This window comes from Dryobates pubescens (assembly GCF_014839835.1).
Source record: "Dryobates pubescens isolate bDryPub1 chromosome 41 unlocalized genomic scaffold, bDryPub1.pri SUPER_41_unloc_1, whole genome shotgun sequence".
NCBI classification, from domain to species: domain Eukaryota; kingdom Metazoa; phylum Chordata; class Aves; order Piciformes; family Picidae; genus Dryobates; species Dryobates pubescens.
The window spans coordinates 453,554-469,250 of record NW_026530685.1 but is presented as its reverse complement, the minus strand read 5'-3'; the positions used below and the strand labels follow the sequence as shown (position 1 = coordinate 469,250).

Below are 15,697 nucleotides of genomic sequence, written 5' to 3'. Positions count from 1 at the left end.
AGGCCCTGCCCGTCCTGGCACGGGGCAGCTCTCCCTGCTGACGCACCAGGCAGAAACTTGGCTGCCAAGCGGTGGCTCCGGCTGCCGGGAGTGGCCGTGGCGTGGCCCCACACGCGAGGCCGGAGGCGAGTGGAGCACCTCTGGGGGACACAAACGCTCCCGGCAGGCACATGTCCCTGCAGGGAGAAGCTGCTGCCTGCAGAGCTGCTGGGGCTGGGGAGCTGAGCGGCCAGGAGGAGCCCCTGGATGGTTAGGAGTAAGCCTGCGGAGGGCTGCGAGCAGCCCGCAGAGGGTCACTGCCCTTGCTCTGTGCCAAGGCTGAGGTCTGGGCACCAGGTGGTGCCAGCCCCACAAAAGAGCCACACAAGAGGCCAGACCATGGGAGCTGCCCACCCTGCTCTGAGCTGCCATTGTTGCTCAGGAAACAGCTAATTAGTTGCTCCTGCTAATTAGCCTGAGTCCTCCCTCATGATACCAACTGCTCCTTTTTGCAGAAAGGATGCGCAGTGGATAATTAAAAACAAGAAAGTCCTTTGGCAGGTATGTGAAGAAGCTGGGGAGGCTGCCAGGAAGGCAGGCCCCAGCATGTGTCACCACCAGCAGCACAGCTCTTCCAGCCAGGCCAGCAGCATGGATCTCGGCACCCCCCAGTCCAGGACAGAGGAGCACCCCCGGACAGAGGCTGGCCAGGGCCACCCACCCGCAGCGGGGGATGCTGCATGCTGCTTGTCCCCCTTCCTGCTGGAGCACAGAGTGCTGTGCCAGCATCTGCCTGCTGCTGCCCGTGGGGAGAGGGAGGGAGGGAGGGAGAGAGGGGGGCAGAGGAGTGGCAGCTCAGCTACTGAGCCAGCAGGAGCAGGGAGCAGCCCCCCGGCGTGGGCTGAGCTGCCCCAGCAGGCCGGGGGAGACCACAGAGCTCTGGGTGCTCTACATTTTAAAAGCTATGCCGCCTGCTCCACCCAGCCAGGCTCTCTCCTCCTTCCCCTGGAACACGGCCAATGGGCTTGGGATGAGTCTTCTCCAGCTCCCACCTGATGGTGTGAACCACATCTGAAAGCAGCTGGGAATGTGCTCTGCCCGCAGTGCTACCAAGCGCTGTGAGCCTGCAGGGCAAGGTCTGATCCTGTTCTCACCAGCTTCTATCCCTGCCTCTGGAGTCGAGCTCCAAGGAGCTCGGAGAGGCTGGGCCGGGGCAGGGCAGGTTCCCTGCACGGTGCTGGGAGTGCTGAGAAGGGACCTGGGCCTATGTGGAGACCCCACAAAGCTTCCCCAACGCCAGCCTCACGCTGCAGGGAGAAAAGCGATTTCCCAGCCCTCAGGCTTTGAGCAGCATCCCCGGGTCCTTGGCTGCCTGAGGCCCCCTAACCAGGGCAGCACCACCCAGGGGTCCCCCATCCGAAGGCCCCCCCCAGCTCCCCTAAGAGCACCGTGCAGCACAGCAGCCACAGTCCCGCAGCTTTATTGGGGTCAGAAGCGCAGCCCTCGTCGGCGCAGGTCTGTCCGTGCCGCACTGATGTGCTCCTGCAGCTCGACGGCTGCCTCTTCGCAGTCGTTGAAGGTGGCCAGGCGATAGCCCACGGTGGCCAGGGAGTAGCAACCAAAGGCCACCAGCAGGTAGAGCGGCAGCGGCAGGAGGGCCTGCCGGAACGGGGCCGGCAGCCGCAGCCCCGGCGGCGCCAGTGCCAGCGCGGCCCAGGCCGAGCCCAGCAGGGCGAGTCCGCACAGCCACTGTCCCAGCTTGGTCATGACGGCCTGCGGAGAGAAGCGCCGTGAGAACCGCGCCGGACCCGACCGCGCCCGGCCTCGCTTCGCTGCGCCCCAACCGGGTCCGCTCCGGGACCTCCGGAACAGAACCGGACCCCGGACCCCTCCTGGCCTTCGCCAGCCGGCCCCGGCACAAGGCCTCCTCCTGGGCCTCCCGAATCCGTCCCGCCCTGCGGTCCCGGTGCGGGTTGCGGTCCCAGCCCCCCGACCTCTCCCCCCTCCCCCACCTGGCTCGGTCCCGGGCCCAGCGCGCGCTCTCCCCGGTCGCGCCGGTGACGTCACGGCAGCGCCTGGGCGCGCGGGCCGCCGGGAGCCGTAGTGCGGAGCCGGCGCCACGTCACGGAGCGCGCCGGGCGGGCCGCGGCGGCGCGCCCCCTGGTGGCGGGGCGGAGGGCGGCAGCGCCGCGGGCCGGCCTCCCGGGCCCGGTGCCGGCGGAAACGCCGGGCTTTGTCGGCCGCCGCCGGGGCCGCAGGAAGCATCTGGTTTCCTCCGCGTCCGGCCGCGGCAGGCAGCAGGGGACTGGCGTGGGAGCTGGCCCTGCCAGCCCTCCCACGGCTCGCCGGCCCTGGGCCCTTCTCACGGCCACCCCCAGGGCTCCCCCTGCCCACCGCGGGGCGGGCGCGAATGTGCCTTTGTTACGGAGTCGCGGCACGCATCGGGTTGGGAGCCACCCTCCAAGGTCATCTGGTGCAAGCCCCCCGCAGGCAGCAGGGACATCTCCAGCTGGGTCGGGCTGCTCAGAGCCCCAAAAGCTTGGCCGTGCACGACCCCAGCGATGGGAGCTCTGCCACAGCTCTGGCAGCGCTTTCCTGGGCTGCATCCAAAGCGGTGTGACCAGCAGGGATTCTGCACCTCTGCTCTGCTCTGCCCTGCAGCTCTGTGTCCAGCTCTGGGGCCCCCAGCCCAAGGGCATTGGACCTGTTGGAGAGGGGCCAGGAGGCCACCACGATGGTCAGAAGGCTGGAGACCCTCTCCTGTGGGGACAGGCTGGGAGAGCTGGGGCTGTTCAGCCTGGAGGAGAGAAGGCTCCAGGGAGACCTTAGAGCTTCATTTCAGCTCCTGTAGGGGCTCCAGGAGAGCTGGGGAGGGACTTTTGACAAGGGCTGGGAGTGCCACAACGAGGGGCAATGGCTTGGAGCTGGGAGAGGGGAGACTGAGACTGGAGATGAGGAATAAATTCTTTATAGTGAGGGTGGGGAGATGCTGGAGCAGGCTGCCCAGGGAGGTTGTGGCTGCCCCTTTCCCTGGAGGTGCTCAAGGCCAGGCTGGATGAGGCATTAAGCAACCTGGTCTGGTGGGAGGTGTCCCTGCCCATGGCACGGGGTTGGCACTGGATGATCTTCCCAACTCAACCAGTCTGGGATTCCATGAATCATGCAAACTGCCATGAACTGTTCTGCCAAGTGCTGGCAGCCTTGGCTGTACCAGTGAAGGGGCCTGGTGGCAGCTGGGGAGGGAGGTTGTTTCTCCACAGCTCCCCTTCCCCATCACCCACCACAGTCCCGAGCCACAGGGACCCCCACAGCCCCCCTGCTGCCTGCCTCCAGCTGGGCCAAGCCCCTGAGGCACCAGAGCCTGCTCCAACCTGCCTGGCTCTGCTGGGATTTTCCTCTCCTGCAGGTCCAGGCAGACAAAGCATCATCAGCCCTGCAAGGCTATGGGGGTGGGGGGGGTCAGTGGCTGTCAACCCACCTCTGCCACATTCCACTGGCCCTGCACTGAGCTCCTTCAGGCACTGAAAACCCACTCAGGGCTCTGCTGCAGCCTGGAGAAGTGACCCAGGGGCTCTCAGCGGTGCGAGGGAACTGATCTGAGACCTGCCAGAGGAACCAACCCCATGGCAGCTGCAGGCAAGAAGCTACAAAGAAATGGCTTTATTGGGTGGCTTGAGACCCCCAGTCTGGCTCAGTGGGGAGGGGGCTGCCCAGGGGAAGGGGCAGCAGGACGTCAATTCCTCTTTCTGCCCTTGCCAACAGCCTTGGTGGGAGCAGCGACAGGCGCTGCGGACTGGTAGAGGGTGGAGGAGATCTTGTTGATGTAGTAGAGGCCAACCATGGAGAAGATGAGGCTGCAAGGAAAGAAAAGGGTTTGTCACCTCGAGGGCTGGGCTCAGCTTTGAGGCCCTCACTACAAGATCAGGGCCCCTGGCAGCAGCCACAGCTGCCCTCCACCCTCCAGGGCAGGCTCTGGACTTACCAGGTGGTCACACAGACTCGGTGAATGAGGCCAGAGGCAAAGAGAGCCAGCAAGAGGCAGGTGAGGACTGCAGGGGGAGAAGAGAGGAGAGAGAAAAGCTGCAGCCACGCTGCCCTGACGTGTCAGCCTCAGAACAGCAGGGGCCAGATGCGGCAAAACAAACCTGCCCAGGGTGGAGCTGCCAGGGTCAGGCACTGGCACAGGCTGCCCAGGGGGGTGGTGGAGTCACCATCCCTGGGGGTGAGCTCAAGAAGTGTGTGGCCATGGCACAGGAGCACACGGTTGAGCGGCCGTGGTGGCGTGGGGCTGACTCCACGGTCTCAAGAGAGCATTTCCAGCCCAAACGACTCTGGGGCTCCATGACCTGCGACCCCCATCCCCTCCCCACCCCGCCGCAGCACTTACTCTCGGGGAATATCTTGGCCTGGAAGCCCTTGCCGAAGACGAGGTTCTCCAGGTTGTTGAAGGCCTGGCTAGGGAGTCAAGGGGCAGAACGGGGACGCTGCCGCCGGCCCGGCCCCGCCGCCCCCCGCCCGAAAGGATACGGTGAGGGAGCAGACGAAGAGCGCGGAGCCCAGCAGCCCGCCCTGGATCGTCAGCCACTCGGTGGAGGCCAGCTGCCGGCTGTACATCTGCATCCCGGCGAACAGCAGCAGCGACAGCAGCGACGAGAGGGCCAGGGAGGTGCCCGTACCTACGGCTGGGGCCGCGGGCACCGCCTCAGCAAGGCCACCGGCACCGGGGCGACCGCCACGACCGGACCGTGCCCACCCCGCAGCGCCCTCCCCCCGCCCCCCCCCAACCCTTCAGCCGCCCCCCGGCCGCCCCCCACCCCCACCCCGTGCCCCGTTACCCATCGTGCCCCGCGGCGCCGCCCGCGTGCCCGTCCCGGTGCCGGTGCCCGGCTCTGCGCACGCGCCCCGCGGCCAGGGACACGGCGGCAGCGCGCGGGGGGGGGCGCTGCGCGCGCGGCCCCGCCCCGGCCCCGGCCCCGCCCCGCCCCGCGTGCGCAGCGCTCCGGTGGGCTTCGGCCACCCCCTGGCGGACGGGGGCGGAGCTGCAAGCTTTCGCTTGTCGCTCGCTCTTTCGCGCCCCCTGGCGGCGGGAAGGGAGAGGCGCAACGGGCGGACCGGGGTGCGGGACATCCCCCCCCCCCCCGCAGCACCGGTCCCGGTCCCGGCGAGGGTGTCCTGCTCAGCCCTGCTCAACTCGCCCCGGGGTTCACTCCGGGCGCCGCTCCTCGATCCGCGCTGCCGTCCGTACGGGCCCGGCGCGGCGGGGGGCCCGGAGATGCGGCGAGATCCTCCCGGTGCCGCCCCGCCGCCGCCACCGCCGCCACCGCCCCTCGCCGCCCCCCCACTGCCGCCGCCGCTACCGCCGGGGAGGGTCCCGCGGAGCATGCGCGCCGCCGCCCCCCGCCCTCCCCCCGGCTCCGCCGCTCCCTGCAACAGACCGGCGCGTCCGCGGCCGCTGCTACTGCCGCCGCCGCGGGGACCGGCGCCGGGAGCGGGCGCGGAGCCATGGCCGAAGGCGAGGACCTGCAGACCTTCACCTCCATCATGGACGCTCTCGTCCGCATCAGCGTGAGCAGCGGCCGCGGCGGGGGTGCGGGGGGGTCACCGCGGGGCGGCCGGGCCGGGCTCTCCCGGGACCGGTGTCGCCATGGCAACGCGCCGGAGCCCGGTGGCGAGGGTGCCCTTGAGGGCCGGGAAGGCTGCAGCGAGGCCTCGGCCCCGCGCCCCGACCCACCGGGTGCCCATCCTCGGGAAAAGCCAGCAGCAGCCCCCCCCCCACCTTGCACTGTGCCACCGCCGGGACCGCGAACACCGGCAGGGCCGGGAGCTGCCTGCACACCCATGGGTGGGGGTCCTGGTCCCCATCCTGGTCCTGGCTCTGGTCCTGGTGTGCAGCCCTTGTGCCATCCTCAGCCCCAAAACCCATCCTGATCCCAGCCCTGGTCCCAGGGCTGGTCCTGATCCTGACCCTAATGCTGGTCCTGATCCTGGCGCTGATGCTGGTCCTGATTCTGACCCTAATGCTGGTCCTGATCCCGACCCTAATGCTGGTCCTGATCCCAGCCCTGGTGCTGGTGCCAGGCCTGATCACAGATTTCATGCTTGTCCTGGCTCTGGTCCCAGTGCTGGTCCTGGTCCCAGCCCTGGTCCTGGTCCTGGCTCTGTTCCCAGTGCACAGCCCTGGTGCCGGCCTCAGCTTCAGTCACCATGCTGAGCTCAGCCCTGGTTCCTGGCCTGGTTTTGGTCCTGATCCTGACCCTGGTACTGGTCCCAGGCCTGATCCTGGCTCTCATGCAGGTCTCAGGCCTGGTCATGGACTTGGTGCTGGTCCTGGCTCTGATCCCAGTGTTAGTCTTGGTCCTGGCCCTGGTGCCACCCCAGCCCCAATCCTCATTCTGTTCCCAGCTTTGCTCCCTGCTCCTGATCCCAGCCCTGATTGCAGCCCCAGAGCAGGACCTGGCTCTGCTCCCAGTGCCAATCCTCACCCTGGCCCTGCTGCTGCCCCCAGGCCTTTGGTCCTGGTCCCGATCCTGGCTCTGGTCCTAGCACTGCTCCTTGTCCCCCGTGGGTCCCCACCCCTGCCCATGGCCCACCCTCGGGGGGTGACCCTCCCCTCTCTCTCTCTCCCCCCCAGACCAGCATGAAGAACATGGAGCGGGAGCTGGTGTGCCCTGTGTGCAAGGAGATGTACAAGCAGCCCCTGGCCCTGCCCTGCACCCACAACGTGTGCCACGTCTGTGCCAGCGAGGTGCTGCTGCAGCAGGGCTACCTCTGCTGCGACCCCACCTCCGAGCCCTCCTCCCCTGCCGCCACCCCCACCGCCCGCAGCCCCCGCCTGGGCCGCCGCTCCCTGGCCCCCAAGCCTGACCGCCTCGACCGCCTCCTCAAGTCAGGTGAGACACAGGGAGGGCAGGAGGGCACAAGGGAGCGGCACAAGGGCATGGGTGGGGGGCAGGAGGGCAGGAGGGGAGGGCAGGAGGGCAGGATGGAATGAGGGGATGGCAAGAGGGCAGGAGGGGAGGGGAGGAGGGGGTGACAGGAGGGGGTGGCAGGAGGGCAGGATGGAATGAGAGGATGGCAAGAGGGCAGAAGGGGAGGGCAGGAGGGGATGGCAGAAGGGCAGGACAGAATGAGAGGATGGCAAGAGGGCAGGAGGGAAGGGCAGGAGGGAGTGGCAGGAGTGCAGGGTGGGGTGGCCGGAGGGCAGGACAGAATGAGGGGAGGGCAGGAGGGGGTGGCAGGAGGGCAGGATGGAATGAGAGGATGGCAAGAGAGCAGGAGGGGAGGGCAGGAAGGCACAAGGGGACAGCTGCAGGGCGCACAGGGACGGCACCCCTGGGCTCTCACCCAGGAGCAGACCTGGGGGTGCCCCGCCCCGCCTGACCCCCTCCTCGCCCGGCTCCCGCAGGCTTCGGCACGTACCCGGGGCGCAAGCGCGGCGCCGTGCACCCCCAGACCGTCAGCTTCCCCTGCCCGGCCTGCCGGCGCGACGTGGAGCTGGGCGAGCGGGGCCTGGGCAGCCTCTTCCGCAACCTGACGCTGGAGCGGGTGGTGGAGCGCTACCGGCAGACCATCAACATCAGCGCTGCCATCATGTGCCAGTTCTGCAAGCCCCCGCAGCTGGAGGCCACCAAGGGCTGCACCGAGTGCAAGTCCAGCTTCTGCAACGAGTGCTTCAAGCTCTACCACCCCTGGGGCACCCAGAAAGCCCAGCACGAGCCCACGCCCCCCACCCTCACCTTCCGCCCCAAGGTTAGAGCCCTGCCTCTTGGGGGGTCTCAGGATGTGGTGGGTGCTGGCAGGAGGCTCTCCCACCCCTGGGGTACCCAAAAAGCTCAGCACGAGCCCCCGGACCCCCACCCTCACCTTCCGCCCCAAGGTTAGAGCCCTGCCCTCCTGGGGGTCTTCTTGCCCTTGCTCAGGGTGTGGTGGGTGCTGGGAGGAGCCCCTGGGGGTGGGGGTGAGGAGGGGCAGTCAGCCCTGCTGAGCTGCCCTGGTGCCCATGCAGGGGCTGATGTGCCCGGAGCACAAGGAGGAGGTCACTCACTACTGCAAGACCTGCCAGCGCCTGGTGTGCCAACTGTGCCGCGTGCGCCGCACCCACACCAGCCACAAGATCACTCCGGTGCTCAGCGCCTACCAGGCCCTCAGGGTAAGGGCAATGCCCCCAGGCTGGGGGTAGGGACTGGGCTTGGTGTGGGGGAACTGGGGGGTACTGGCAGGAGCCTCATACACGTCCAGAGAAGGGCAACAAAGCTGGGGAGAGGTCTGGGGCACAAAGCTGGGGAGGGGTCTGGGGCACAAAGCTGGGGAGGGGTCTGGGGCACAAGGCAGGGGAGGGGTCTGGGGCACAAGGCAGGGGAGGGGTCTGGGGCACAAACCTGGGGAGGGGTCTGGGGCACAAAGCTGGGGAGGGGTCTGGAGCACAAGGCAGGGGAGGGGTTGCCCAGGGAGGTGGTGGGAGCCTCATCCCTGAAGGTTTTGAGGGCCAGGCTGGAGGTGGCTGTGAGCAACCTGCTGTGGTGTGAGGTGTCCCTGCCCGTGGCAGGAGGCTGGAACTGGCTGAGCCCTGAGGTCCCTCCCAGCCCTGACCATTCTCTGATTCTGTGGTTGCTGATTAATGCTTTGCCTCGCTGGGGGTTTGGGGATGCCCTCACCGAGGAGGGTGAGGCTCTCTTAGCTCCTGTGCTCCCCTCACCTCCCCTCCTCCCCTGCAGGAGAAGCTGACTAAGAGCCTTGCCTACATCCTGAGCAGCCAGGACACGGTGCAGACCCAGATTGCCGAACTGGAGGAGACAGTGAAGCACACGGAGGTGAGGGCAGGAGGTGCCCCACACCTGTCCCTGAGTTGTTCCCCAGGCAGGGGGTGGCACTGCCAGCCTGGTCCCCTCTCTGCCCCAGCCCTGCTGACCGTGCTGTGCTTGGCAGGCGAACGGCTCCCAGGCCAAGGAGGAGGTCTCCCAGCTGATCCAGGGGCTGTGTGCCATGCTGGAGGAGAAGAGAGCCACCCTGCTGCAGGCCATCGAGGAGTGCCAGCAGGAGCGGCTGGCAAGCCTGCACTGCCAGATCCAGGAGCACCAGGCCATGCTGGAGAACTCGGGCATGGTGGGCTATGCCCAGGAGGTGCTGAAGGAGACTGACCACCCCTGCTTTGTCCAGGCTGCCAAGCAGCTGCACAACAGGTACCAGGCTGGGGGACCCTGGCAGCCATGGGGCTGCTGGGGGGGGGCTATGTCAGAGCCCTCTGGTGCTCAAGGTCCCTGCTATGTGCCACTGGGTGGTGGGTTGAAAATTCCAACCCACCCCCCAACCATTACATCGGCCCTTGGGATGTGCTGCCCAGGACCTGGAGGTGTTCAAAAAGAGATTGGATGTGGCACTCAGAGCCGTGGTTTAGCCGTCAGGAGGGGTTAGGTATTAGGTCACAGGTTGGGCTCGATGACCTCTGAGGTCTTTTCCAGCCCTGGTTGATTCTGTGATGATTTTTGTGCCACAGGATCCTCAGGGCCACCGACTCGCTGCAGAGCTTCCGCCCTGCAGCCACAGCCTCCTTCAGCCACTTCCAGCTGGATGTCAGCAGGGAGCTGAAGCTGCTCACCGACCTGGCCTTCATCCGAGGTAAAGGCAGCAGGACCTGGGCACCGGCTGTGCCCCGAGTGGAGGTGCAGCCCCTGTGGGCAGAGCGGTTCCTTGCCAGCCTCGGAGCCAGAGCTGGGCCCCGGCCGCGGAGGGCTGCGCTCGGGCGGGTGCTTGCGGTTCTGCCGGTCCCCCTCCCCGTCAGGGATGGCCCCAGCAGCCCCCAAAAGCATCCCTGCCCCTGCCCTGCCCTGTGCCAGGGGAAACCAAGCGAGGTGACAGGCCAGGCAGGGCCGCGGTGCCAGGTAAGGGCAGGCGGAGTGCCGGAGGGTGAGTACGGAGCTGCCCGGCTGCAGGGCAGGAGCTTCCCCGCAGGGCAGGAGCCGTGGCCCTGCCGCCCCGCTGGCAGCACTGTTCAGACCTGCTTCTACCTCTCTTTGTTTATAGGCTGAGGCCGCTGCTGAGTCGTCACCGAAGTAACTGAGGCAAGTCACACCCCTGCCCCAGAGCCGGCCCCGCTCTCTCTGTCCCATCCCTCCATCCCCACTCCCGCCCCGCCGACATCCTCCATCCCCCATCCCCATCCCCCATCCCCATCCCCATCCCGCCCGCTGCTGGGGGCAGGCGGTGGCTCAGCCCCTCCCCATCTGCTGCTGCTCCTCCCACCCTCCAGCCACCTCCTCGCCCCATTTCTGTTCTCCTCTCACCCTAGCTCTGTCACCCTCCTCACCCCATCTCTGTCACCCTCCTCACCCCATTTGTGTCCTACTCTCACCCTGTTTTCATTCTCCTCTCACCTTATTTCCGCCTCCCTCTCTTTCCATCTCTGTCCTGCTCCTTGCCACATTTTTGTCCCCTCCTCACCCCATCTCTGTCACCCTCCCCACCCCATTCGTGTCCTGCTCTCACCTTGTTTTCATCCTCTTCTCATCTTATTTCCACCTCCTCTTTCCATCTCTGTCCCTCTCCACGCCCCATTTTTATCCCCTCCTCACCCCATCTCTGTCACCCTCAAAGCCCCATTTCCATCCCCCTCACCCAACTTCTGTCCTCTTGCCCGACTTCCATCCCGTTCTCACCCCATCTCTGTCCCCATCTCACCTCATTTCCATCCCTGCCCGTGCCCCATATCCATTCTCCTCCTCGCCCCACTTCCACCCCCACCATCCCCCCATATCTCCTCCCTGCTTCCCTGCTCCTGCCGTGCCGCCGGCATCTTCACATCGCTCCACCATCGCCATCTCCTCCCCTCCTCCTCCTCTACTGCTGCCTCCATCCTCTCTCTTTCTTTCTCTCTCTCCTCCCTGCCCGACTTGCACTCAGCCTGTCTGGTCCCTGGAGCCCCCCACAGCAGCAGCGAGCTCCTCTGTGTCTCCCCGACTCTCCGACACGGTCTCCGCAGTCAGATCCCCCTCCTTTTTAGACTCCTGCTGGTTGTGCGTCCGTCCGGGATGTCCCCTCCCCGCATCCGGCTGCCTCCCCGCCTCCCCGGGGGAGGGGGATGCTGCCTGATGCCCGCTGGGTGCCTGTCCTTCCCCCTCCCGCAGCTCCCGAGGCGCCGGTCATCGACACGCAGCGCACCTACGCCTACGATCAGATCTTCCTCTGCTGGCGGCTGCCGCAGCACTCCCCGCCCGCCTGGCACTACACGGTGGAGTACCGCAAGACGGACGCCAGGGCCAAGGGGCTGAAGCTGTGGCAGCGGCGGGAGGAGGTGCGCGGCACCAGCGCCCTGGTGGAGTACCTGGACACCGACAGCGTCTACGTGCTGCGGGTGAAGGGCTGCAACAAGGCAGGGTTCGGGGAGTACAGCGAAGACATCTACCTGCACACGCCGCCCGCCCCGGGTAAGGGGCTGCCGGGTAACGGGGGTGCTGGGTAAGGGAGGTGCTAGGTAGGGGGGTGCTGGGTAAGGGGGTGCCAGGTAAGGGAGGTGCTAGGTAGGGGGGTGTCAGGTAAGGGGGGTGCTAGGTAAGTGGGTGCCTGGTAACAGGGGTGCTGGGTAAGGGGGTGCCAGGTAAGGGGGGTGCTAGGTACAGGGGTGCTGGTTAATGGGGGTGCCAGTTAAGGGGGTGTCCAGTAAGGGAGGTGCTAGGTAAGGGGGTGCCAAGGTGGGTGGTGCTGGGTAAGGGGGTGCCAGGTAAGGGGGGTGCTAGGCAAGGGGAGTGCCAAGTTGGGGGGCTGCGAGCACCCATCCTCGGGCTGTGGGAACAAAACCACCTCACTCCCTGTTGCCCTTTGGAGCCGAGGTGGGGGGGGTGTGCAGGATTTGGGCAGCTGTCCCCCAGGTCCTCTCTCTGACTTCTCCTCCTGCCTGCAGTCCTCAACTTCTTCCTGGACAACCGCTGGGGCTTCAACCGGGACCGGTTGGCCATCAGCAAGGACCAGCGGGCGGTGCGCAGCGTCCCCGGCATCCCCATGCTCTTCGCCGCCGAGCGCCTCATGACCAGCTGCCACCTCTCCATCGACCTGGTGATCGGCGACGTGGCCATCACCCAGGGCAAGAGCTACTGGGCCTGCTGCGTGGACCCCAGCTCCTACCTGGTCAAGGTGGGGGTGGGGCTGGAGAGCAAGCTGCAGGAGTGGTTCCAGGTGCCGCAGGATGTGGTGAGCCCCAGGTGAGTGGGGGGCTTGGGGGATGCAGGGCCAGGGGGGCTTGGGGGATGCAGAGCCACAGGGGCTTGGGGGATGCAGGGCCAGGGGGGCTTGGGGGATGCAGAGCCACAGGGGCTTGGGGGATGCAGGGCCAGGGCGGGGGGGGGCTCCATCTGTTCAGACCCCATGCAGCTCTGAGCAACCTGCTCTAGTGTGAGGTGTCCCTGCCCATGGCAGGGGGGTTGGAACTGGGTGGTCCTTGAGGTCCCTTCCAGCCCAAACAATTCTATGATTCCATGATTCTGTGATTCCTGGGTGTGGAGGGGAGCCCCAGGTGAGTTGGGGTCTTGGTGTGTGCTGGGGGTGGGAGTGCTCTGTCTGTTCCTACTTCTCTGCTGGGTGTGGAGGGGAGCCCCAGGTGAGTTGGGGTCTTGGTGTGTGCTGGGGGTGGGAGTGCTCTGTCTGTTCCTACTTCTCTGCTGTCTGTGGAGGGGAGCCCCAGGTGAGTTGGGGGCCTGGTAGATGCTGGGGGGGTGGGGAGGGGATGCTGTCCTCCACCAGTTCCACCTTCTCTGCCGGGTGCCAGCGCTGGGGTGCAGAGGGGAGCCCCCAGCCTGTCCCTTCCGTGCCGCAGGTACGACCCCGACAGCGGCCACGACAGCGGCGCCGAGGACACGACGGTGGAGGCTCCGCCCCCTTACGCCTTCCTCACCATCGGCATGGGCAAGATCCTCCTCTCCCACGGCTCGGCCCTCACCTCCCGCGACCCCAACGGCTGCACCGTGCCCTTGCCCCCTCGCATTGGCATCTGCCTGGACTACGAGCAGGGCAAGGTCAGCTTCTACGACGCCGTCTCCTTCCGCGAGCTCTGGGAGTGCTTCGTGGACTGCTCGGGGCCGGTCTGCCCTGCCTTCTGCTTCATCGGGGGGGGTGCCCTGCACCTCCAGGAGCTGGTGGCCAACAAGCAGGAGCGCAAAGTGACCCTCGGGGGCTTCACCAAGCTGGACTGAGCCGTGCCTCCCACCCCCCACCCCGGCCCCCGGCGTGGGCGCTGCCCGCGGTGCCCAGCGAGCTGCGGGGCCTGGGGGCTGCGAGCGAGCAGGGAGCGGAGGCAGGGCAGCCCCAGGGCCGGTTGGGAGCAGGCCAGGGGTTTGTTTTTGTGGGGCTGGGGAGGGGCTGGGGACAGCTCTGCCGTCCTCTTCTCTCCCTGTCTGCCTGCCCCTCTCCCCACTTTGGCTGGAGGCTGCTTTGAGCTGGGCAGGGCTGGGCAGGGGGTCAGCCCTAGAGACCGAGCAGGCTGGGGGGTGCCAGAGGGACAGGGGGCTGCACAGGGAGGGGGGGTGGCAGGTGACAGTGGGGGTGACAGTGTGGGGGGGAGAGGCTTAGTGCTGGTTGGGGGTGGGAGGCAGCTGGGTGTAGGGAGAGAGGGTTTGGGGGGGGGGAGGTTGGGCTGGGCTGGAGTGAGGTGTGAAGATTGTTTTGTAAAATGGCTCATTTGGGATTGGCTCAGCAGGGCCACAGCCACCATGGCTGGGCACAGCCACCACAGCTGGGCACAGCCACCAGGGCTGGGCACAGCCACCACAGCTGGGCACAGCCACCACAGCTGGGCACAGCCACCATGGGCAGGCACAGCCACCAGGGCTGGGCACAGCCACCATGGGCAGGCACAGCCACCATGGCTGGGCACAGCCACCACAGCTGGGCACAGCCACCATGGCTGGGCACAGCCACCATGGCTGGGCACAACTGACATAGCCAGGCACAGCCACCAGGGCTGGGCACAGTCCCCGTGGCTGGGCACAGCCATCATGGTTGGGCACAACTGACATAGCCAGGCACAGCCACCGTGGTTTGGCACAGTCCCCATGGCTGGGCACAGTCACCAGGGCTGGGCACAGCCACCGTGGTTTGGCACAGTCACCAGGGCTGGGCACAGCCACCGTGGTTTGGCACAGTCCCCATGGCTGGGCACAGTCACTCTGGCTGGGCACAGCTGCCCCTGGGTCCCTGCTGTGGGCTGCAGGGCTGTGAGACCTCAGTGTCCCTTAGCTCCCCTGGGCTCTCTGAGTGCTGCTGTGCCCTGTCCCCAGGGGAGCCACTTGCCTCGGCCAGCCCTGGCTGTCCCCATGCCTGCACATGCTCAGGAGGGACACACTCAGCCCCTTTACACCACTTGGTGCCAAACAGGGGTGGGCTGGGGCCAGGGGGTCAGGATCTGACCCTGCTGGGAGCCACGCAGGGACCACCATTCACCCGGAGGGCCCTTGCTGGAGACCCTGCTCCGGGGCCTGCCTGAGCTGCTGTACTTTCTCCTGGGTTCTGTTACCTTTGCTGTATTTTCATGGTTTCCTACAATAAACTGCAATGCCAGACTGCTCTGGAGACCTCCCACCACAGGCAGCCCCTGGCCCACCAGGAGCATTGGCACTGAGGGGTCACAGGAGCAGAGGATGTTAGGGGTGGGAAGGAACCTCCTGAAGATCCTCGAGTCCAACCCCCCCCTGCCAGAGCAGCAGCACAGAGCCCAGCACAGGTCCCACAGAACACATCCAGAGGGGGCTGGAAGGGCTCCAGGGAAGGAGACTCCACAGCCTCTGTGGGCAGCCTGCTCCAGGGCTCTGGGAGCCTCACAGTGCAGCAGTTCCTCCTCATGCTGAGCTGGAACCTCCTGTGCTGGAGTTGGGGGGTGCTGGCTGCTCCCCAGGGTGGCCATGGGGCTGGCCCTGGCAGCAAGGCTGTGTGGGGCTGGGCTTAACTTCAGGCTGTGGCCAGCAGGGGCCAATCCTGCCCAGGAAAGGGCCTGGGGCAGTGCTGGGCAGTGCTGACGTGTCCAGTGCCAGCCCATGCTCTGCCAGGCCACGTGGCTGCTGCCACCCCCATCCCAGGGTGTTGGGGTGCTCCTGGACCAGCCACTAGTGGGGACCCTGCTGGGCCTAGAGGAAACCTCTGTAGTGTCAGTGGGGGGGGTCCCAAGGGTGGCTGCTCCAGCCTGGGGGGGGGGCTGCTGGGCACTGGGGCATCTTCTTGGGGTGGGTAATGGAAGCTGGACCTACCACCTGGATACCTGCACCCCACAGGGCACTGGGGGGAGCCTGGCAGGTGGAGGAGCCACGTGCGGGGCTGTGCCCCCACCCCAGGCTGGCACCTGTGCCTGGGGAGCACCAGTCCCCTTTGTTGGCACCTAGTGGGGCAGTGCCAGGCTGGGTGCCCTGTGAACAGGAGCTTCTTTGTAGGGCCCAGCCCTGCAGTCTGTTTCCATTCCTGTGGGCCCTGCCCAGTGCTGGGGGGGGGCAGGCATGGCCCTGCCTGGCCCCATGCCACTGCAGCCCCATGGGGCCCTGCCCCTGGCATCCCCAGCTGGCAGCAGGGCTGGGGCAGGAGGATGTTGCACTGTGCCCCTTCCCTCTGGCATACAAGGGCAGGATCTGGCACCACATCCCCCCCACCCCTCTCATCACGTGCACCCAACCTCCCTCCCCCCACCCCCCCCCCACCCTTCCCTGTGGCAATTCCCCCTCCCCCCCCCCAGCTCCTACCCTAATCCCCT

The 15,697-nt window shown here is 66.8% G+C and overlaps 3 protein-coding genes across 4 annotated transcripts; 1 reads left to right on the top strand and 2 right to left on the bottom strand.

The window, feature by feature from the left end:
• Positions 1-1,449: 1,449 nt before the first annotated feature.
• On the bottom strand, positions 1,450-1,857 carry DPM3 (dolichyl-phosphate mannosyltransferase subunit 3, regulatory). The gene has a single exon (XM_054179165.1). The coding sequence runs from the start codon at positions 1,744-1,746 to the stop codon at positions 1,468-1,470; it is 279 nt and encodes a 92-aa protein (XP_054035140.1). The 5' UTR covers positions 1,747-1,857; the 3' UTR covers positions 1,450-1,467.
• A 1,751-nt stretch (positions 1,858-3,608) lies between these two features.
• On the bottom strand, positions 3,609-5,376 carry KRTCAP2 (keratinocyte associated protein 2). Of its 2 annotated transcripts, none has more exons than XM_054179159.1 (5): positions 5,127-5,376; positions 4,507-4,661; positions 4,367-4,430; positions 3,962-4,028; positions 3,609-3,833 (listed from the first exon to the last, which is right to left on the bottom strand). In XM_054179159.1, exons 1-5 carry the CDS (start codon positions 5,359-5,361, stop codon positions 3,713-3,715), a joined length of 642 nt encoding a protein of 213 aa, XP_054035134.1. In that variant the 5' UTR covers positions 5,362-5,376; the 3' UTR covers positions 3,609-3,712. The 2 variants fall into 2 exon arrangements, with proteins under 2 accessions (XP_054035134.1, XP_054035135.1); XM_054179160.1 differs by lacking the exon at positions 5,127-5,376 and adding an exon at positions 4,815-4,909 and having other exon boundaries at positions 3,613-3,833.
• A 39-nt stretch (positions 5,377-5,415) lies between these two features.
• TRIM46 (tripartite motif containing 46) lies at positions 5,416-13,169 on the top strand. The gene is made up of 10 exons (XM_054179158.1): positions 5,416-5,544; positions 6,611-6,869; positions 7,385-7,728; positions 7,985-8,128; positions 8,694-8,789; positions 8,905-9,158; positions 9,473-9,594; positions 11,100-11,399; positions 11,873-12,170; positions 12,782-13,169. Exons 1-10 carry the CDS (start codon positions 5,482-5,484, stop codon positions 13,155-13,157), a joined length of 2,256 nt encoding a protein of 751 aa, XP_054035133.1. The 5' UTR covers positions 5,416-5,481; the 3' UTR covers positions 13,158-13,169.
• The last annotated feature ends 2,528 nt before the right edge of the window (positions 13,170-15,697 follow it).